This window comes from Herpailurus yagouaroundi, unplaced genomic scaffold (genome assembly GCF_014898765.1).
Source record: "Herpailurus yagouaroundi ecotype Mexico unplaced genomic scaffold, PumYag 166, whole genome shotgun sequence".
Classification (NCBI taxonomy): Eukaryota; Metazoa; Chordata; class Mammalia; order Carnivora; family Felidae; genus Herpailurus; species Herpailurus yagouaroundi.
In genome coordinates this window covers 27957032-27980852 of record NW_024412407.1, presented here as the reverse complement: position 1 = coordinate 27980852, position 23821 = coordinate 27957032, and the positions used below count along the sequence as shown (strand labels likewise).

The 23821-nt window shown below is 35.0% G+C and overlaps 1 protein-coding gene across 2 annotated transcripts in view; it reads left to right on the top strand.

The window, feature by feature from the left end:
• Positions 1-23821, top strand: part of PDE3A (phosphodiesterase 3A) — a 323656-nt gene that overhangs the window by 170228 nt on the left and 129607 nt on the right. Inside the window, exon 2 of one of the 2 annotated variants that reach the window (XM_040488738.1) lies at positions 22490-22540. The exons of the other annotated variant lie outside the window; for it this stretch is intronic. Within the exon in view, the coding sequence (XP_040344672.1) occupies positions 22490-22540 (51 nt within the window). The remainder of the gene's footprint in view (positions 1-22489; positions 22541-23821) is intronic. 2 annotated transcript variants of the gene reach the window in all.

Sequence of the window (23821 nt, the reverse complement as noted above, 5' to 3'; positions counted from 1 at the left end):
TCATGTTAAAAATTCTTTGGCAAGACATCTTGTCTTTGTTGATTTCATCTACATAGTAAGAACGCAGGCCTAAAAACTGCCCTAGATTTGGAAAAGTCCTATCTGTAAAGGTCTTGGAGATCATCTAATCCAGGAGTCCTCAATCTCTAAATCAAATCTGCCAGATGAACCCTATGGTCAGTCATTATAAACATAACTGATCCTACTCTAGAAAAACTCAGGTTTTTCTAGAAAGTGCAGAAAGCACAGCTCTTGCCAGGATCTTGCATTCAGCAGGTGCTATCTGCACTCAGTATACATTTTTATTTTGAGAAAATAAAAATTGCTTTATTCCTTCAATGGTTGAGAGCCCCATTAGGTAGTCGCCCTTAGTAATTTTCTATGTGTGAAAACTAAGACCCATATGTTATGGGTTGAATTGTGTCTCCCAAAAAAGATGTTAACATCCTAACCCCCAGCACCACAGAATGTACCCTCACTTGGAAATAGGGTCTTTTACAGGAGTAATCAAATTAAAATAAGGTCTTTAGGTAAGCTCTAATCCAGTATGGCTGATGTCTTTTGTGGAAAATTGGGAATTTGGACACAGAGACAGGCACACACAGAGGAAAGATAGCTGTAAAGACAGAGGATTGGAACAATGCATCTATAAGCCAAAGAACATGAAAAGTTGCTAGGAAACCAACAGAACTAGGAAGAAGCAAGGAAGGATTTTTCCCCCTATTGGTTTCAGAGGAAGGGTAGCTCTGCTGACACCTTGATTTCAGACTTCTGGCCATCAGAACTCTGAGATAACACATTTCTGTTGTTCTGAGCCAGTCAGTTTTTGGTACCTTGTTGCGGTGGCCCTGACAAATCAATGCATCATGGGTATTACTGGTCATAGTCTCATAGGGAATTAATTAGTAAGGTGATCAAGTCTGCAGCCCAGTCTGTCTGAGTTCTGAGTGCTCAGTGCCTGCCTGTAGAAATAAATGATTTCATTTCATTCCTGTAAAGGAGTTACAAATTAACAAATTGTTATAAGGGACTGTCACTTTACTGTTACCCATTTGAAGTTATCTGTGTCCATGAATTACTTAATTTAGAGGTTCCTGAAATCTAATATATATTTTCAGGTTCAGATTTCATTTATTAAAATTGAAGAATCGAATTTGAGGAGGTAAAATTTCTTCAGCCATTTCTTTCACATCTCACAGTTGATCAGTGAAATCTGGAGAAAACCATAATTACTCTTCCTTTTCCTTTACTTCGTGTGAACACTGAAACCATAGTTAATAAAATGTGTCAGATTCCATAGTAGTCAAGGAATTAGGGTCAGCTAAAGTTGACCCTATTATATCTAATGGGCACACCCTTCTCTAGAAAGTAGAAATAAGACTCAGAGTATGTATTTCATAAGATAAATACAATGTGAGCACCAAGTAATAGATTCAAATATAATTTTTCAAGGCTTGAATATGAGTTCACAAATCAGTATTAATGACTGTAAAATACATTTTGTTAAGAATTAGCCTCATGGCAAAATCACATTGAAAACCCCACCCTTTCTTTTCAAATTAAAATTAATTAGTAAATTAGAAGTGTGAATGCCTTACCAAGCTCAACAAATTAAAAAATGGTACATGGATCCAACAAATCCTTCCTCCCCTGGGCCTTGTCATCTGTGTACATTAATTGGAATAATGCTTTGTTCATTCTGTAGAAAGTGAGTGTGTTTTTAAATACCTCATTTAATGTAAATTCTGACTGGGTTTAATTAAAACATTATAGTAAATCAGAATTGGGATCCTGAGCATGAAAAAGGATTTATTGTTGTCTGGTTCAGAGTTCAGCCAGGAAAAGCACTCTCATGATAATCTAGAGGTTTAATCCTTTGAAATGTCACCCCAGACTGAAGTTCCCAGAGGCTAATGGGGTTTTCCTTATCAGGACATATTTCTGATCCCCATGCAACTCTCCTCTTAGCTTTATCCTGTTAGACCGGTTTCTATTTATTTTGACATTCCAAAACAAAATCGTTCCATTATTCTACCAACCTCTGCAAAAGCAGTGCTCCTTATGTTAAAAAACAAAAAACCCAAAAACCTTATCTATGTGAACGCATTTCCCATATTCTTGCAGGATACTTTACAACACATTATAAACAATTATTTTTTTTATTCTTTCATTGTAGGGCAAAATAGTGTTCATTTGATGTGAAGAGTATTCTTTAAGATAATTCTGTATTTCTGATGCTTGACCACATGTTACATTTATAAAATGCATAGTCAATAGTTTTAGGAATAGCTTCACAAATTTAAATAGATTTGTCCTACTCACAATCATTACATCACATAAGAGATGAGGGCAAAGGATAAAGGCCTTCAGAAAGCACTTTTTTGTCTGTTCTGTCATTTGCTCCCTTGTAAAATCCCTGTGAGATGGTTAAGACAAGTAGTGTCTCCATTGACTTAGAAACTGAAGCTTCAAGAGGTCAAATATATTTCTCAAGTTTGCTTACATAGTAGAGGTTAAACCTTAATGTGACATTTGCTCTGTTGTGGAAAAAAATTACTCTATAACAATGTATATGAACAGTGAAGGGTGTACCCTTATAAGGGAATTTTTTTCAGTTAAGATATTGGATTATTATTAAATAAATGATAACACTGTTTTTGATAAGAGTAGTGCTTTCTAAAATACCTACGGAATTAATTGAATACTCTATTATAAGATTTGTTTTACTCAGAAAATTCTGAGTGATCTTTAAATTGTTTCTTCTATGTCTTAGGCTTTTTTTTTTTTACTTTTTTTTTTTTTTTAACATTTATTCATTTTTGAGACACAGAGACAGGGTGCATATGGAGGAGGGGCAGAGAGAGAGGGAGAGGCAGAATCTGAAGCATGGTCCAGGCTCTGAGCTGTCAGCACAGAACCTGATGCAGGACTTGAACTCACAAACTGAGAGATCATGACCTGAGCCGAAGTCTGATACTTAACTGACTAAGCCACCCAGGTGCCCCTCTGTGTCTTTGGCTTCTGTTTTTTTATTCAGTGTTAGCATCTGTGAAATAAGAGATTAAGAAAAAAAATGTCTTGTGTCCTGTGCTCAAGTCTGATATATCTGTGTCCTCTGCTTGCTAAATGGACAGTTATTCCCTTAAAGTTTCAGTGTCTTCCCGCAGAGTACAAGTAACAGCAAAATAGGAAGCAAATACATTGGAAGCCTCAAGGAATTTTGTTTTATTAGTTTTGTTTTATTTATTTTTATTTAGTTTTGTTTTATTAATTTTTTAATTAGTTTATGCTTATTTGCTAGCATATGCTCTGAACACAATTTAATTATACATCTGGAGCCATATTGAACAAAGCTATATAAAAGTAATGTTAAAAGCTATAAATAAAAGTCATGATAGATGCATGGGACAAAAAAGGGTAAACTTTGGTAAGATCTGTAATAAGGAATATGAAGATCTAGATGCTTGGCATTTGTCACACATTTATTTAATGCAGAGCAGTTAGTTGGTACACTGTATAGATACTTGAAAATTTGAATATTTGAAAATTTATTTTGGAAATTATTTTCAATAGCCATAATCAGCAGCATTTATTAAGAACTAACAGTGTTGTTTGGGTATAAAATGAACTAAGCCAGAGTCTCTAATCTTGAGTTTACAAATTAAGATTGACAACATTGATATGGTTAGATATAACAGGCAGATGACTACCATTTAACGTGAACATATGTGATATTGACATCACACAAACATTTGGGTTGAGGTATCAGGTTCCCATGTGACAGTTTCTTGTGAAGGCTCATTCAAATCAATCTGTAAGAATGTATTAAGGGTCTCATGCTGTATTGACTGAGAGAAACAACACAACTAAGGTATTAACTAGATATCAGAACTCAAGCTATACTGTTGTTTTCTCTGGATCATTGCCCTTTGTCCATGTTCTATTGTTATGTTAATATTGCAGCACTTAAGTAATTAACTATTAGTTCTGGAACATCTTCTAGTGAAGACACAGTGTTAGGCTCAGCAGTTGGCAAATGTGCCTGACATTAAGGAATTTGCATTTTTTAAGTTAGAGGTCTGTGGTACGGTATGAGAGGTACACAGATTGTAATACTTGCCTTTTTCTGAAGCTGTCTTTTTGTCTTCTTTGAGTAATAAACCTCCACTTCAGGAATCTCTCTCACTCTCCCTCATCTCCTCCATTTATGTTGTCTCTGCCTTGCCCCAGATCCTCCTAAACTCTTGACCAGATAATAGAATTGTTTCTTAACTGGTCTTCATGCAGACTCCCTTCTTTACCTGACCCCAGTCTACTAAACACTGTCTTAGCCGATATCTTTCTAAATCTGAACAAAGCAGTGACTGTCTTAACCCATGGTATAAATATTCCAAGTTCCTAACATGCCTTATCAGGCTTTCCAAAATTTGCTACCCTTTTTATAGTGCCTCCTAAGTATAGGTGATCAGTGAATTGGTCTTCTTTTCCTGAACAAAGAATCCATGTGCTTTCAAATTCTGAGCATTTGCCAGTGGCCCATCCTCCTGGGAAGATCTCCAAACCCCTTGACCTCCCTCTCTTTCTTTTTATCAAAACTATCTTCACCCTTCACAACACATAATAAATGGTTTATGCAGCCCTCCTGGTCTTTGAGAAACAGATATTTTAAGGGTTATAAGATTTTATTATAATTCTTCATTTACATGTTTTCTTTTCCTCTGGTAAATGAGAGTTCCTTCAAGGCAGACTCTCAGCTTTTTATTTGTCTTCTATAACCCAGCATCCGACAGTTAGTAAGTGCTTAATAAGTGTTCAATTTGTGAATAGTAAATATATAATATAGGTCTCATCAAAGCATGTGTATCCTTGGCTTTCTGAAGGCCTTTATCCTTTGCTCTTGCCAGGGCTACCCTTTTGGTCTCTCCAGTGATAAGGTATAATCTACCTCTAATGGGTAATACATTAGAGTAATTTTTTAGAATTTCTTTTTTTTAATGTGTATTTATTTTTGAGAGAGACAGAGCACGAGTGGGGGTGGGGTAGAGAGAGGGGGAGACACAGAATCTGAAGCAGACTCCAGGCTCTAAGCTGTCAGCACAGAACCTGACGCATGAGCCTTGAGATCATGACCTGAGCCAAAGTCAGACGCTTAACTGAGCCGCCTAGGTGCCCCTAGAATTTTCTTATCCATATTTACATTTATACTTTAAATGCTGTGTCCTGTGTGGGACAGCCCTTATACTGATCTGTGTAATTAAAAAAAATGGAAATCTGAGTGCTTGTCAACCACTCTAGACATTTAGATACATTTTGGGGCTCATGGATCCTTAAAAGTGCTCAAGCTACAGTTGATTTAAATTACCTATTTAAAGGGAAAAAAGAGTATAAGACTCTCCCCCACCTTTCTTCTGAGTTGTCAATTCTCTATCTCTTTTTGTTGTGTTCTAATTTATTAGCTTTTAATTTTCTTTGGTTAATTAAACCTGTTGATACAGTTAACAACCTCAGATGAAAACATTGATGAGAGCATGAATATTTAATGGCCTTAATCTTTGAATGTGAGAGGAGAAGATGCTCATGTTTCAATTCAAATGTATCTTGAATTGATTAGACATTTCCTTATGAGAATAAGGGAATGAGTATGAACTTTAGTTTCAAATGTTGTATCCATTCCATGTTTAGTAGGGGTCTTATTCTAAGGGATCTTGCCATCATTCTCCTTCCCAAAAGTTGCCCTATCATTCAAACAATCTGTAACTATGTTTATAGACTTGTCTTTCTAAAGCGCAAATATGTTCATGTAATTTTTACTTGAAAGTGTTTAGTGTTTCCTTTGCTTTAAACATTTTTTTAACGTTTATTTATTTATTTATTTATTTATTTATTTATTTATTTTTTAATTTTTTTTTCAACGTTTTTTATTTATTTTTGGGACAGAGAGAGACAGAGCATGAACGGGCGAGGGGCGGAGAGAGAGGGAGACACAGAATCGGAAACAGGCTCCAGGCTCCGAGCCATCAGCCCAGAGCCTGACGCGGGGCTCGAACTCAGGGACCGCGAGATCGTGACCTGGCTGAAGTCGGACGCTTAACCGACTGCGCCACCCAGGCGCCCCATAACGTTTATTTATTTTTGAGAGAGACAGAGAGAGACAGAATGTGAGCAGGGGAGGGGCAGAGAGAGAGGGAGACACAGAATCTGAAGCAGGCTCCAGGCTCTGAGCTGTCAGCACAGAGCCCAATGTGGGGCTCAAACTCACAAACTGTGAAATCATGACCTGAGCCGAAGTCGGACACTTAACTGACTGAATCACCCAGGCCCTCCTCCTTTTGCTTCTAAAATATATTATGAAACCTTTAACTTAATGTACAAGGATCTTTGTATCTTGACCCCAACTTACTTAGAATTCTCCCTCATCCCGCGCAATCTCCTATGCATTCTTTAAAAACCAATTTAAACATCACATCCTATCCTTTGTTCAGCCCTCATTGTTACCTCCTACCTCTCAGGGAAGAGTTCATTGCTTCCATATCTGTGATTAATTCATGATATGTGAGGAGTACAACGTTGAGGATAAGAGCTGGTGTTTCAAAGGCAGACCTTGCTGTGTATGCATTCTGGCTGTGGGGCCTTTGATAGATTCCACATAATAAAGAGCTCTCTGTATGTCCCAGTTACATCATTTATAAGAGAGGGGAAATGATATTACTCTAGAGGGATTATTTGGAGGATTTTTGAAATAATGCATAGAAAATACTTAATGCACGCCTGGCACACACTAAGGACTCAACCACACCAGTGGGAATAACAAATGTGTGCTTACGTTTTATTTTAATCGCTTATGTTTCTTTCTCCTTTATTAAAATGAGATGGCCAGAATCCCATCTGTCTTTGTGGTACACAAAGTATCCAACAGCCCTTGGTATAGAATATTGGCTTATATGGTTATTGATATTAATATATATGGAAGGTCACATAGTGGTCAACACATTAATTATTTGGAGAAGAATCATCAGATTATTACAATGCTTTAAATTACCCATATTAATGTTGTAGTAGTCACTCAAATATTTTGAGAAGGGTTTTGTTCACAGAGAAAAGGAAAATGAAAGCTACTGTGTGAGCCACAGTTTAAAATAACAAACCCCAAAATGTCAGATATTGTATCTCCAGTGCAGAATTACTCCTGGAGCCAATTTAGAAATAAAAACAATGACGGGGCGCCTGGGTGGCGCAGTCGGTTAAGCATCCGACTTCAGCCAGGTCACGATCTCGCGGTCCGTGAGTTCGAGCCCCGCGTCAGGCTCTGGGCTGATGGCTCAGAGCCTGGAGCCTGCTTCCGATTCTGTGTCTCCCTCTCTCTCTGCCCCTCCCCCGTTCATGCCCTGTCTCTCTCTGTCCCAAAAATAAATAAACGTTGAGAAAAAAAAAAAAAAAAGAAATAAAAACAATGTAAGGGCGTATAAAATCTCCCTTTGGTTCAAACTCTGCAGGTAGAGCCGGTATAAGTGGAAAGTTTCCTAAATAATTTCAGAGTACCTAGTAATAGGAATAGCAATCACCATGCATATACTTATCATTTTCTAATAGGAATAAGCCATGCTTATATTTACTTTTTAATACAGCTAAAATATCTTGCACATAAGGAAGTTAATTATAATTCTCTGTTTCACAATATTTTTAGCAGCATACATCAAATTTAAATAGGGATGATTAATGCTCATAATTTTTCCTTAAGCACTTCTGTAGTGTGGAATGTACATGCTTATTAGAAAAAAAAGTTTTAATTGATATATAATTCACATACCATAAAATTTACCTATTTAAAGTTCATTGGTTTTTATATATTCATGGAGTTGTGCAACCATCACCACTGTCTAATTCTGGAATATTTCTATCATCCCCCCAAAGAAATCCTATATCCATCAATAGTCACTTTGCCATTTCTGCTTCTATCCCTGCCACCTCCCTACCATTTGTCTTTTTTGTTTTTTTGATTTTTTTTTTAAGTGGTGATAGTCATTTTCAAGATCCAAGTGTCTGGCAACAAAGGGAACTGAGATGTTCACAGGTTACATCTGTGTTTAATTCATGAAGTTGCATATATGTGTCATAGCTTGATGCATGTGTCAGATACATAATCAAACTACCAATCTTATAGTTAGCATGTTATGATGATTTTGCTTTGGAGTAAATCTAAAGTCAGTTAATGTGTGTGGATCTGTTTCTCTTCCATTTCCAAGGCCTTTCCTGGTATGTATTGATTGCCTTTCATTGTTGCTACTCTTCCATGAGAGAGAGGGAGAGAGATTGCATTTGTACATGTTTGCTCAAATAGAACTCAATAATGACATTTTCATGGCTTCAGGGTGTTGGGGCAGAAGCAATTATCTTTCTCTCATGGTCATTTGTATCAGATGATAATTGTTTCATCTCCAGAATGCTACATCCCTTCCAGGCAGGAAGGTGGGAAGGCAGAAGGGCAAAAGAGACATGCCAGCCACGTTTCCTCTTTTAAAGAGTTTTCCTGGAAGCTTGACACCGTGACTTCTTCTTATATCTTAGTGACCAAGACTGTCCCATGTCTGCCTGATTTGTAAGGGCGGGGAGGTCAGGAAATGTAGTTTTTAAGCTGGGCACATTGCCATCTTTATGAAAATCGGGGTCCTGTGAAGAAGGAAAAAGAATAGAAAGTTTATGATATGAGCAACTAGAGGTCTTTGGTCACATAAGACAAGCACCAAAAGATTCTGAGTTGGAATGAAGAGACAAATCATCTTTACTATTAGGTGTCCTTTTTTCCTCTTGGTTGATTGTTTTTATTTTTTATTCTATTTTTATTTGAGTACAGTTGACACACAATGTTACATTAGTTTCAGGGGTACTTACGTACTTCTGTCTGTACCTCTGAGCTTATAGAAACTTGGTATGCCTACATTTCCATCAAGAAGTGCTACAGAATCTTAAAGTTAAAATAATAGGCATTTTATTCTTTGAAATTTGAAAACTTATGTATTTCACAAGATGTGTTTTTGTAGCAAGAGAACTCTAGGGAGAATGAAATTGAAGACAAAGGATTCACAGCTATAGAAGTTTTGATTCAACTTCTCATTATTTAAATTTCTATCTAGTTAACTTCTCTTATTAAATTTTCTTTGGGACACACCAATCAGTCATTCTTTAAACAATATTTATTGAGTACCGTAACTGGTACCAGGCACAGTGTACATAGAAAATAAGACCAAAAGTTTGTGCTAACTTCAAACTCACTTTCCAGAATGGGAGAAAGACAATACACAAGTAATGAAATAAATAGACAACTTAATTTCATATTGCAATAAGTATAGGAAACAAACAGTGATGTCGAAGAGTAATGGGGGAAGATGAGGGCAAGGCTGGCCTCTTTTCTTTACTCCCTAACCCCAGTGTCTTGTATCAAGCCTGGCCAAGAGTAGGTGCTCAATCTGTATTGGTTGATGTTGGATGGATGGATGGATGGATGGATCGATGGATGGATGGATGGATGAATGGCTGGCTGGCTGGCTGGCTGGAGGAAGGGATGGATAGATGAAATGGGAAAATTCATTCCAGGACTGATCAATAATATTCAAACCTTGAGTTTGTAGCAGGGAGTTCAAATTTAATTCTAAAGTAAGTGAAAAGCCAGTTGCATGGTTTTATATGGGTTCTCTCATCTATAAAACTTACATGAAGTTGGTAATATTCTTATCTCTATTTTACAAATGAGGAAACTAAACACAGCAATGATAAAATAACTTACCCAGATTGATGAGACTAGGAAGAGTGAAATAGGGATTTGTTTTCAGGAAATTTGACTCGGGAGTCTACCCTTCCAAGGATACTGTCTTGGGCACATCACACACACCCTGCAGCCAGAAACAGCATGAGAGGAGTCATTCCCTCATGACCGCTTCCAGAAATGAAGAAATGTGGGCTAACAGGAAAATTGCCCTAATATTCCCATAAATGAGCATAATTTTCCATTTTCAGATGTAATTTTCTGATCACTTGGAATCCCACAATTGTAATTCTTAAATTTCTTAACAAAGGGTGAGAAACCAAAACGTTTTCTATGGCAGTTTCATTAAAGAGGTTTGGCTGTGACATGGCATTGATGAACAAATATTTTGTCAAATTCCATCCCTCTCCCTATTTCTATATCGCAATTTCAATGGAAACATGTTTCTTGGTAAAATATTCAGTACTCCCAGTTATAGTTGGAAGCAAAGAAAATGTGTTTAATAAAAAATATATATATTGTATACTTTAAGATGGTCCTTTCTCCTCCCAAAAATATCCAGAAAAAATTCAATGTATATAAATAATCTACGAAGCAGGAATCCCATTCTTTGTACATTATTCACATTGACAAGGTCAGTAATAAATTGATATATCAGGACTCGCCTTCTACAACCCAGAATAGCCATCTTTAGTTAGCTATGTATCTATTTCCTTGTGTTTCTGCGCTTCAAATTAACTTTTTTAGTTGTTCCTCTTTTTTATATTTGGCCTTTAATACAGGCTGTAGCGTATAGTAATGCTTAAAGAGAAAGAAAGAAATAAAAAGGCAAGACGTCTCTCTGCTCTAGCAGTAAGAACAGAGTTAGAGAAGAACATGATAATTCTTTTTGCGCTTGTAATTCTACCGACCTCATCAAATACAAAGAATTTATTAAGTTCCTAATTCAAAGTTCATAAATTTTGAAATTCAGAGAGTTCATGAAATACAAAGAACTTTAGATCTTACTATACTACTTTTTTCCTCTTCCTTCCCTTTTTCTTGCCACGATATCTTATATTCTAATTTATTTTCCTTGGTCCCCAGTGACCCAAATAATATATCCCCAAAGGGAATACATTTCCAAGAAAAGTTTTTTTTTTGTTGTTGTTTAATGAAGAGAACACTGGTTGCAATATAAACAAACACATGAAATTACTCTCAACATATCAAATGGCTCTTGGAGCCATGAAGAAGAATGGAGGGGCTAGGTCAAATTTGGGGAGGTGGCTATATATTCTGCCTTAAACTTGAGCTAAGAGAATATCTTCTGGCCTTATAATAAATTATTTCCAATAACATTTAAGAATCTGAGGACAAAATTCACGTTTTGTTAAAACTTACTAATTGTAGAAAGTAGAAGTAAAGTAATTTTGGCAATACCAAGTTCAGAGGAAAAAGAAGAAACCCAAGGGACGTGTAATGGAGTTGGCATATATTGTTCTCTGCCATGTAAGTGAATCTGCCCTTTTCTCACCGACCCCAAAATGAAGCTGTTTGACAAGAAGGAAGTAGTCTGGAAAATGTTGGGAATTATGTCATTTTGCTGAAGTTTCTTTGGCGCTAATGAGAAACATAGCTTACAACTGAATAAGGCTTTTAAAAATTTACAAAAAGCATTTTTGGGCCAATGTTGAGAGGAAATTTTAAAAAATTAATTCAGTATTTTATGTCATTTTATGAGACTTAAAATGAGTTCAGTTTTTTTAAGTCACATGAATTACTGAGATTTATTTGAAAAAGTCATGCTATGGACTTTTAAGACCCTTTCTGAGAAAGATGGTTAAAGTGAAGAATTTTCCTCTGGTTTAGTTAGTTTTGTTGATACATAACAGCTTAAAAACAGAGTAGTAATATATCTGTATTTTTATGGGTTCACAGTGTTAAACTATTTGGGGATAAAAGTAATTTTCCCACTTCTCAGCACACAGTGTTAATTTTAATGCTTTTACATTAAAGAAACTATTCTTGTTTATACCACATACAATGCATAAGAGTGTTTGATTTAGAAAAAGGAAAAAAAAATCCTTAAAACTATCCAAATGCAAGACCTCTTGAATCTTGAGTTAAAGCTTTTGTCACAACTGAGGCTATTTCTGATTTTATTATTTATCCCTGGGATTTCCAAATTTTTCTTATAAGAAAAGATCAGTTTTATAGATTAGTTTCATGAATTTGCCCTCTTGGGTTTGACTGGGTTTTAATTTTTCTGGGGAAAATACTCTTGAATGAGCCCTTTCAGGAGACATTGTATAAATGCAGTATGAATGTAGATAGGGAAACTGAGAAATATTGGCATGATCTAGTCTAAAAATAACAGGTGAAAATCTGGAAATAATGAGACCCCCATTTTTAAAGATTTCTACTCAGTTATAGAAATTGGCAGAAATCACATAAGAGGTAGTTTAACAAACTGTAAAATACAGATTTATAATCACATTCAAGGCTGCTCACAGATTTGGGTTTCACTTGAAGTAAACTTGATAAAGTTAAATGACTTTAAGCCGTAATGCCTCTTTACTATTTCACAAGAAAAATGTATTTCTTTTGTTGCTTAGAACTTAAAAGCTTTTTTACTGTGATTGTTTTACATGGATTTTGTTTTGTTTTGTTTTCGCTTGTTGTTTTAGGGCTAATTAACTGTCACTTGCATGGGAAATTTGGTTGTATTTCCAACTAGTAGATCATACAGCTGAAGGTGCAAGTCTTTTTGATATTGAAGAAACATAGCATAGCCTTTACCTAACTGATCTTTTCAAGTGTTTGTTTTTTGTAATTCTCAGCTTTTTGCTACTCTTTATGTGTCAGGAAGAGTAAGCCATCCCAGTTGTCATTACTGCATGCATCACCAAGGGGTCCTAGTAATGTTAGAGGTTGGGTTTCCCAATTGATACACAGAAAGTAAATCTGACCTGATGCAGTACACTCAGTAGACTCCGTTGTCATGTACATCTCTTATGTTACTGTGAGTAATGATGCTTGAGTTTTATTTTACTTATGAATTTGATCAAATTTTATAAACTATGTGGTGGCATGGGTCAAGGAATGGGTTTCTCCCATTCTAGTTTAATAGAAAGTAACCGTATATATCATCAGATTTATACTTTTTAAAAAGAATCAGAATACAGTAACACCTAAATAATATTATATAATTACTAATGGTGACAGAAGTAACAGCTAAGGTTTGATGAGTGATACTTATTACACACCCAGTACTGTACTAAGCCTTCTTTATGTAATGACTCATTTAACAATCCCCTAACCCACATGAGTTAAATGCTATTATTATCTGAATTCTAATGGTACAGAAACTGAGGCACAGAAACATTCATTAAATTTTCCAAGATCATGTATCTTGTAAGTATCATGTCAGATTGTGATTTAAACTAATCAGCCTCCCAGAACCCATGTGCTTAACCAATGTGCTATACTTGATTAACAGTTCAGAAGGTACTTCAAGATTCTGTGGTGACTCTGGGTTGGCAATATCAGTATTTGTTATGTTTACATAGAGCATGGGGCTAGATATATTGTGGGCACCCAGTAAATATTTGTATGAATAAATATGTGAATGTAGCAATGAATAATGTGTATTAAAGAGACACATTAGTAGAATTTAGTATAACCTAACTTCTGACATGTAATTTACTATATACATTTTGAGGTAATTCTATAGCCCACATTAAAAAATATAATTAACTTGTAGGATTTACATAGGATTTTCTGAGACATTAATTTTTTCTCTTATTCCACAGTTTTTAAAGGAGGTGGAGACTAGAGAGTGGAAAATGGATTTTAGAGAAATAAATCTATCACATTAACTATCATCATTATTAATTCCATGAAGACAAATCAACTCCCACATCTTTTTCTTTTTTCTTACCAATATACTTCATTGCCCAGGATGGGATATTTGGTTTGGCTCAGTAATTCCTTATTGTTAAAAGTAATACAGTAGGAAAGAATTAAGTGATCATACATGATTCTATAAATCGTATGAAAATAATGTATATGAAAAGCATTTAGAAAACTGTAAAAAATAGTTTCTCAGAATGTATTCCAAATAAAATTATTACTCCCTTTTGAAAGAAAAGTATTCTGTGATCAAATTCTACTGGAAATGTTTAGTTGAATTGTGTTTAAGACTTCCTCAAACTTTAACAATGCTAATATATATTGCGACTAAGTAGAATTATATTTTGCAGAATTTCACAAGCTCATTTAACTTTACTGCTATTTCTTTGTGAAATGTTGCACTGTTTAAGCACAAGACTGATGTGATTGCATTATTCATAGTAGTACCAAAAATGCAAATTAGCAGTAAAAGTGTCAACAATTTATGTAATCAAGATAGTACAGATGTCATATGTAAATATGTAAAAATAATGGAAGCGTTAGTTTCATCGGTGACCACACATAGGTTTAGAGTAATGATTGTCATTAGGATAACAGAGACAGAAATAGAATTATGGAAACACTCTAAATCAGAGTGTGTGAATATCATCATAATTGTCAGAAATAGATCTATGATTTACAGTAGAGAGGATGGGATTTCAAACTCCAGAATTTTTGAATTTCTTTCTACTTGAAGTCTTTTCATTTCTCATGTTTATGAAATTTATACTTGGTTGGCATGTTAAGAGTCAGGATCAGGGATGTATTCTGTGTAGAGTGGATGGAATTTAGGTAGTTATCAGCAACTGTGAAAACAAAGATATCCCTTAATTTCAGTCATTCAGTTCTTTACTATTTCCAGGGTCTCAGTGCTAAGGAGAGTTAGTTCTAAAGAATCTTTGTTCCCCCTACTAATTTGTCTAAAGATTCAAGATGGGGAGAATAGGAGGAAGCTAAATTATTCTGGAAAAAAAAAAAACCAACATATTTAGAGCCTGAGAAAGATCCTTGAGGCATGAAAGGCTAGGACCAGTAAGTTGAAAAAGACTCACTTCCTTTGTCCTGCCTCAAAAGTAAAGGGCAAGAGGTATGACAGCTGCCCTCCTCCACCCCACCCCCAAATGCTGAAGGATGCCTTTGGAGTATCTGATGAATATTTTTGTGGCTTTTTGCAGTATTCAGTGTAATGTAACCATATCCTGTTTCCCCCTAAAATCTTTGTTAGTATCTCCATCACTTGATAATGCCTTTGCAGAGTGAGCTGGACTTGGGTATGGGTGATGTGATAAAGTGGTGGTGGTGAAGGTAGGCTATGGGTAAGAACCAAGGCCACTGATCAAACCTATGTGGTTTACCCAAAGGTGTCTGATGGAGTCTCCCAGTTTGTAAATTCAATTATAAAGGAGGGTAAATCTTGTCAGTGTCACCTGCATTAGGCCTTTCTATGCCCCAAACCCCAGGGAAGAACCCTGCAGTGCTGGGTGACAGTGTGTGGGAGCCTCAGGGATTCTGTCAACATCTTTGGCCTAAGGCCCAAATCAAATATAGATTTCAGCGTCCCTCTTCTGCAGAGCACAATGTCCTCTTGAACTTCTTACTCCATTGATAGCAAGAGGTGAAGGAAAGAAACAAAGGATTAAGAGCAGTTCTCCTCAAAGGACTAGACAGGAACTGAGCTTGGCTAGACTGTCAAAGAGCTTCCCAGGCCAAGGCACTGCCATCTAGTAGACCCTGTGGTCAGAGGAGTGAGCGGTCCAGGTCTGCCTTCCCACATGGAATCCTGAAGAGAGAAAACTTAAGTAGTAAAGAGATTATAAAAAGAGTATGCAAAGGGGAAGAATCCAAACGGAAGTGCTAAGTGTAAAGAGAAGCTTTAATTTGTTTATCAAATGGAAAATTTCATGCCTCTCACAGTAAGTAGAGTTAAAAGGCAGCCTGCTGTGCCTTTTATGACTCTTGAAAAAAATGTGTAAAGGGACACCAGATTTGTGCTATGTGCTATGGCTAATCTAAGGGTGCCTTTGTGGAGTGTGGGATCTATTGCATAGAATTGAGGAAGAGATTGGGGAAGAGGGAGAATCCCTGGTCTGTTATTGCTGAAGAGAATGTACTTGGCAATTTTTTTTTTTAATTTTTTTTTCAACGTTTATTTATTTTTGGGACAGAGAGAGACAGAGCATGAACGGGGGAGGGGCAGAGAGAGAGGGAGACACAGAACCGGAAACAGGCTCCAGGCTCTGGGCCATCAGCCCAGAGCCCGACGCGAGGCTCGAACTCACGGACCGCGAGATCGTGACCTGGCTGAAGTCGGACGCTTAACCGACTGCGCCACCCAGGCGCCCCTGGCAATTTTTAATTAGTGGATCGAAAGATTAACTTTTGGGCAATTTCATACCAGAGGAAGGGAGTAAATACCAAATATATACCTATGGTTAAAAAAGATCAGCTCTTTTTAAAATTTTAGCTTAAGGATAATCTATTTCCCAAATGAACCACTTCTCCCATCTCGAGATCAGGATCGTTGCATCTCCTATTTCCTCTGGCACGCCCACCCCCCAGATATCTGTGTGTACAGCTCTCACTTGATACAGTTCTCTCCTAAAAAGCCACTTTTTCATAAAGGATTTCCCTGATCTACTTATATGAAATTAGCTCTGTTCCCAGGCCCTCTCTGCCTTGAGCCGCTGATTCTCCTTCCCTTATTCCAAGCTTCTGTGTAGCTTTATCATCTCCTGCTATCTTCTGTTTATTCATTTATGTTCTGTCTCCTTTCACTAGAATTGTAAGAGCCAGGTGAGTAGAGATACATCTTGGTTTGTTCACATCTAGGTTGTGCCTAGAACACAATAGGCATATAATAAATATGCATTAAAAATTTAATGAATAAATGATGCAATGAAAAGGAGGTTTATATAGCAACTTTGGCATCCTCCTATGCACCATCTATGGTAGATATAAGTATACATAGTGTGTGTGTGTGTGTGTATATATATATATATATACACACACACTATAATATATATTATATATAATATAATTATATATTATATAATATGGCATATATATGTTATTTTATGTGTTTTTAAAAATATGCTTTAGTAATTTTTGACAAGTGAAGTAGAGGAATGGTTTCTAGAGAGGAAGGCCAGGATAACAATGGGATTGTCTCTCTGTTTTACCTTTTTTTTTTTTTTTTTTTTTATGTAAAGCCTCTTACCTCCTTAGGTATGTGCAAAGAATTATTTTTTTCACACCTAGTGGGCCTCATGCAGCTTTCATCTCTCTGCAGTAATAGCGATGGTGAACTTTTTCCTCCCATGGAGCCCCTAAAAAGGTGTTCTTTTTTATATTAACAAACAAAAAAATAATGCAATATAGCTCAGGGAAAAATCTAGAAACAAGAAAGGAAAATATTTTACCTACAGAAGCATACTTTCAACTGTCTGCATTTCTCATGCTATTATTAAAAATACCTCTGCTTGGATAGAACCATTTTGTTTCCATGCTGACTTCTCCTTTGCTTTCTCCTGTGAACTTTTTAAATTCGGTGTTTGGCAGCAGTTTTGTTTTCCTTGGAACTGAGTACTGTGTAACATACTGTTAGCTGAAGGCTGTGATGTAGAAATGTATTATTAAAAATAAAAGAGAGAGAAAAGAATTTATTCCATAAGGATGAAAATGACTCAGTGTCAAGGAAGTTAGGATTTTTCAAATGCTTTAAATAATAGATTGTGTTTCTTTTAAAGGAAGTATACTTTGTTTCCTAGAAATAAATATAAGGATCTGCATTTTCCTATCTTGATTAGTGGGACCTGGAAAAGAAGAGAGATAACTCTGTGGTTTTTTTTGTTGTTGTTGTTGTTGTTGTTTTTTTTTTGAGAATTCCTTCATCAGCTAGAAAGATTTTTGTTTAGCATTTGTGGGTATAACTTTGGTGACCTATATATCCCCAAACCTTCTTATTAAAATGCCTTTACCCAGAGGGGTAATCATATTTCAGTAGTTAAGAAGGTATTTTTTAAAGGTGAGAGGCAAACATTCTTTTTTCTTCCTGAATTAAGCAGCCATGTATTCTTGACCAGCTAGAATACATTCGAAAACCTTTTTTTTTTTCATTTTTCTAGTCAGTCTCAGTATGTGTCTCTCGTTCTCTCTTACATTTCTAGAAACTGTACATAACTAATCATAAAATCCTAAGCATTCTTTCTCCAGAAAGAGTATCATATCATGTTAATGAAGTGTCTCTTTCCCCAGAGTTATCTAGGTATCATGCTGCTCTTCATTTTTCTTGAAAGTTTAGTCCAGATGAATTAAAGTGCAAAAAGAAAAAAAAGATAATTCCACAGTTTCTACTTCTGTTCCTTATGGTCCATGACCGATTTCTTTCATCTAAGCCCATGAAAATGTCAAATGACTACTCTTGTCATCTGCAACTTAATACTAATCCTACCTGTTTGATTCGAAGGATGTTTTGACTTTCTCATCAGTATTGGTTTGCACTTAATTCTGAAATTCACTGACTTCCCTGTTCAAGATCTCCTTTTCACTGTTTATTATAACCAAGATTTTTGGTTTGTTTTAATTTAGTCATGAGAGGGAAGCTAATGAGATGTCTATATACTTCCTAAAGCATTTAGTCCTATGGTACAGCATTAACAGGAATACTTACCTGTGGGCAAATGCTTCATTTTAATGTAAATAATCTGTAATAATAAATAAGTCAGGCCGTTTATCACACTATAGATGGTTTTTTAAAAGGGATAGTGAAAACATTGTGGTTATTTTATTTTATTTTTATTTTTTTATTTTTTTTTTTAATTTTTTTTTTCAACGTTTATTTATTTTTTTGGGATAGAGAGAGACAGAGCATGAACGGGGGAGGGGCAGAGAGAGAGGGAGACACAGAATCAGAAACAGGCTCCAGGCTCTGAGCCATCAGCCCAGAGCCTGACGCGGGGCTCGAACTCACGGACCGCGAGATCGTGACCTGGCTGAATTCGGACGCTTAACCGACTGCGCCACCCAGGCGCCCCACATTGTGGTTATTTTAGTCTTTTGTCCTGTCTAAGGGCAGTGCTGTTATGATAGTAAAATAAATTCTTTGTGCAAATAAGATGAAAATGCATGTGCTATCATGTGCTTATCCTCACTCCCTACCTCACCCCTACCTGTGCCGGGTATGATGTAATCACAGGGAGAGCCGAGCCCTGACACCCTGTACAGCACCCCCACTACTTCCTACTACTGCCTTTAAAAAACAAATTACAGAGAATATTATAACAAAACCCATACATTCGACACTGAAACAATTAATGTTACATTTTGACTCATTATTTTAATTAAAAACAAAGTCTTTGTATGATTTCTTCAAGTCCAAAGGGAAAAAAAAAATCTTGTTGAAGTTTCTTTGACTCTCTTTACATCAAATAGAGAATATTACAGTATCTTGTTTATCATTTCAGAGTTTATTGCTTTTTTCATTTTATTGCATAGCATGTAGATTTCTTTAACTTTTCATTATTTTGAAAAAAGTAGTGATAGTATCATTTAAAAATACATTTTGAAATACTACCAAATGGGTGGTCCACGCAGACTTTTAAATATAATAATATATAAAATAAATATGTAATAATAGAATAAAATAGAATGCCTTTACCCTAAATCAAAAGGTCAGATTTAGAGAGTGAACTTTTGGAGGTTTATAAGCTCTGGCTTATTATTACCAAGTTTATCTTGTTCTGTGCTAAGGGATGACCCAAGTGACTCTGTATTTTGAAAGTTTTTGTTCAATGTATTATGTATTATGTACTATAACTTGTGTTTGTGGTTTACTTACCTCTTTTTATTGTGACACTCATGATAGAATTTATTAAATTATCCCATTAAAGTCATTAGCAAGACAATAATGGCATAACAGTTTTTATAAAATACTATTTTCAGAAAATTTAGGTAGTACTCAAGTTATCATCTCTTTAAAGTTGCCAAAGCAAGTATTTCCTCTTTCTATTATTTTTTTTCTTCCTATTATTGACAAAAGTCAATAATAATAGTTTAATAATAATAGGTCAATAAGGCAGGTGATGAAGTGTGTCAGGAATGGGTTTTGATAGTTCTGGAGAACAACTAATTAAATGTTGATTTATATGTTTCTAAATCAGACTATTTCACTAGTTGATTAGTATTTAACTTTTTTTATAATCAACTTTATGTAAGTATTAATATTTACTAGCAGATGTAATGCCATTAAATCCAGAAATTAAAAAAAGTTAAAGCATTAAAGAAATGTCCACTAAGCGTAAACATTCAAGTTATATGATGATTACCTGGGCTAATTTACCCCAAACTGTGTGCTAGCCAAATTATAATTAAATCATTTCACTAATTCCAAGGCATACAATAACTGGCCTTCTTATTAAAAATGAGTAATTTAAAATTACTTTGTTATATTTTTCACTTATTAAAACTTGAGCATTTTGCATGTAATTTTTAAAAGGGCCCTGAAGGCCACATTGTAAATGCAATATTATATTCTTTTGTATACTCTAATTTAGTGGATAGTTCCCCTGTGGTTGGATGACACAGTGATTGACACATTATAATTACTGGATTTTTACATTTTTATTTTCTAATTCAAAGGGTATGAATTTTTAAGAGTATGCAATATCTATTAAAATTGATATATATAGTGTATACATGTCTGTATTTACAAGTATGTAAATATATACATATGTGTGTATCTGTGCACTACATACTAGCAATATATAGGCATACTAAGCTCCCAGAATATTATCAGTCTGCTAATTTAATAGGCAAGCGTCATTTCTTGCTTTTGTTTATATTGAAATTTTTTCACTTCAAATAAAGTTATTTCCAGTATTGATTATTGATAATTGTTTTGTGAACTATCTTTCCTGTAATTATTTTGTTAAGTTGCTTTACTTTCAAATTTGTAGAAAATTAGTGTATTGAAGATACTTATTTTTTTTACCTGCCATTTAAAGCAAATATTTTGCCAGTGTGACATTTGTACACGGATATTTGAGGATTTTATGTAGGTGAATCGTAATCCTGTGTGTATGTGCGTGTGTGTCTGTGTGTTTTGATTCTCTGTGTATGTGTGTGTTTTGTTTAGTTTGGAAAATCTTTTCACATTTCAAGGTAGTTTAAACATTTGCCTGGACTTTATTTTATTTTATGCTTTTTATCTTTTTAAATTTGTCTTTTTATCTATCTAGAATTAATATTTGTGTATAAGGTTCAGCTCTAATTTTTTTCCAAAGAATCTATTTCTCTTTTTTTCATTTGTTGACTAATTCATCAAATACTCATTGATATTTATGTTTTCTTTTTCATATTTTGTTGCCATATGTACTTGAGTTCATGTCACAAATGTCCACTACATCTCATTCATTTATATTTTGAGTCTTAAATCACTAGCTCATAATTAGGGTTAAATTTTAGAATATATTTTAATATCCCCTAGGGTATTACTATCTCTTCTAATACTTTCTCATTCTTACCAATGTTTGTTCAGATAAAATTTACCTAGTTGTTTTTTTTTTTCAGTTTCCTAAACAAATATGGATCACTTTTCACTGAAATTAGGTTAAACCTGTAAATTTGTGTGGGTAGAACTGAACGCTTAATAATTTTATACAATTCAGTCTTTTTAATCAGGAACACTGTATGACCATCAGAAAAGTTTTACCGTTTTCTGTTTATGGTTATCACATGTCTTGCTAATGTTCAAAACTATAATACTTTTTTGTTGCTATTGTGTTGTGAACAGATTTCTTTATTTTTTTTCAATATATGAAGTTTATTGTCAAATTGGTTTCCATACAACACCCAGTGCTCATTCCAAAAGGTGCCCTCCTCAATACCCATCACCCACCCTCCCCTCCCTCCCACCCCCCATCAACCCTCAGTTTGTTCTCAGTTTTTGAACAGATTTCTTTATATCCACTAAGAAATCATTGCTGTGGTATAGAAAATCTAATAATGTATATGCATGTGTTGAAGGGTCTGTCCTGTTGGTGTGCTAGTTTATTAGTGATGGGGAATTCTTCCATTGGGACACACGAATAGTAAGTGTACTGGACAGATGAATGGAGTTTTATTCCTTTCAGTCAACATCTTCTATTTTCTTAGTATTCTTCTAGTTGAATGTTGTTTTCAATAAATAAATACAATGCTTTGCAAGTAGAGTAGTTCAGGGCCATTACAACTATGGGACAAACTTGATAATGTCTTATAGTGTCTCTTTTGATGTAAATCTACATTTTGTGACCTTGGGGGCATATTTCACATTAAATCATTTCACTCTTTAGAATTCCCATGTTTTGTGATATTATCAAAACAGAATTAAAAATGATTGAAATATTTTTGCCTTCTCATTTTTGTCATTCATGACAGTAAATTAAGCTATACTAATGATTTATTTAGCGTATTTTCTTAATAAACTAGAAACCTAATGGCTTACAAACTTAAAAAGCTTAACCTGGGTTAACATCTCTCTAGGACATTCTGACAAAAGAACCATAAAGCTATGTATTAGCAGACTCTTTCTATCAGACAGTAATATTAAAATATCTTCAAAACAACTACCATTTGGAATCTTAGCTATCAAAGAAATTATTATGACTAGGTATATTAATTTATTCATGATAGCTATTTAATACATTACTATTAAAACTTAGATTTCAAAAACTTGATCTTTAGAAGAAGGAGTACACATTTTTTGCCACATAAAATAAGCATCATTGAATTTATGGTAATTATTATATTATATTACAGCTCATGGGGCATTCAGAATGGGACCACAAGCGAGGGCCAAGAGGATCACAGGTAAGTTTGTTTTCCTTTCCTTTTTTTTTGCATTTCGTTTCTTAACGTTTTGAGCCATGAGTCTTCTAAAACTCAAGAAATAACAAGTAGAAAGAGGAAGAGGCAAATAATCATGCCATTTGTTTTTATTTAAGTTAGTTGTGATTAAAGTCTGGTTTGAAATCCCAAAGGCAGATGCCTGCGTATTCTTCCTGAGAGCTTTCTGGTATCCCAGATTGGTTGTGTTTACATGAATGTAGATTTTATATTCATCTTGTCTCTGCACAATACATTTTGATCAGCAACCCACTCTCTTGCTTTTATTCACTTCCTTTGATAATTTTTCAGTGTATTTTCTTTCTTTCTCTATCTTCCTGTTTTTGGTTAAATATTTTGAAACATAATCAAAGTAAACCCTGAACTAATTACAGATTTTGTCTCTAAATTAACTGTCTTCGTCTTAGGGAAATAGAAAGATGAAAGGACCTATTATTTTTGAAAAGAAACAAATTCTGAACCTTTCTATATTACCAGATTGTTTTCATTGTCTTACTTTATGTCTTAGGCAAGGGGAAAAGCTTCCATGACGCATTTATGCTTTTTAATGACCTAATTAGACAATGTGGATTTGTTTTGGTTCCATAATTACTTTGCCTGACAGAATAAGGACTGAGTTTTATACTAAGAAAATTCTCTCTCCTCCTAGGGTGTTTGTGAAGAAATATGAAAATCATTTATCTCCTAGTAGCCTGTGTGTTTACCTGTCTGTAGACATGCCAAATAAAAATTAAGTGGGTGGAACATTTTTACCTTTCCTGCTCACACTTTATATTTGTCACTAAAAAAATATGGCTGAAAGAAAGTTGAATATGTAGCACTGCATGTGAAAGTCTGTTGTGAACTGTGAGATTCCCTGGAGTGTTTTATGAAGCTGATGCAGACCGGCACGGTCATCAAGTTGGCATGGTAGCTATCTAATTTAGGTCATGGGAAAATAAAACCCAGTCAATCAGTTATTTTTCGTTGAGATTTTAATAGCTGTGGTTTTATTGTTGTCCATTATCAACTTGATTAGTAAATAATATAAGCCAGGCCAATTAAGTCGGTTATCCCACAGAATTTATGCCCTGCTTTCCTTCACTCTTATTTCCTCTTCTCCATTCTCTGTCAGCTCTCCATCTGTATACATCTGTAATGTTTTAAATCAGAATTTGCCGCAAGATTGGTAATGAAATGACGACTGTGTGGTAAATGCTTTGTGAGTCCAAACCAGTTAAAAAGTAAAGATGAGCACAAGTAAGA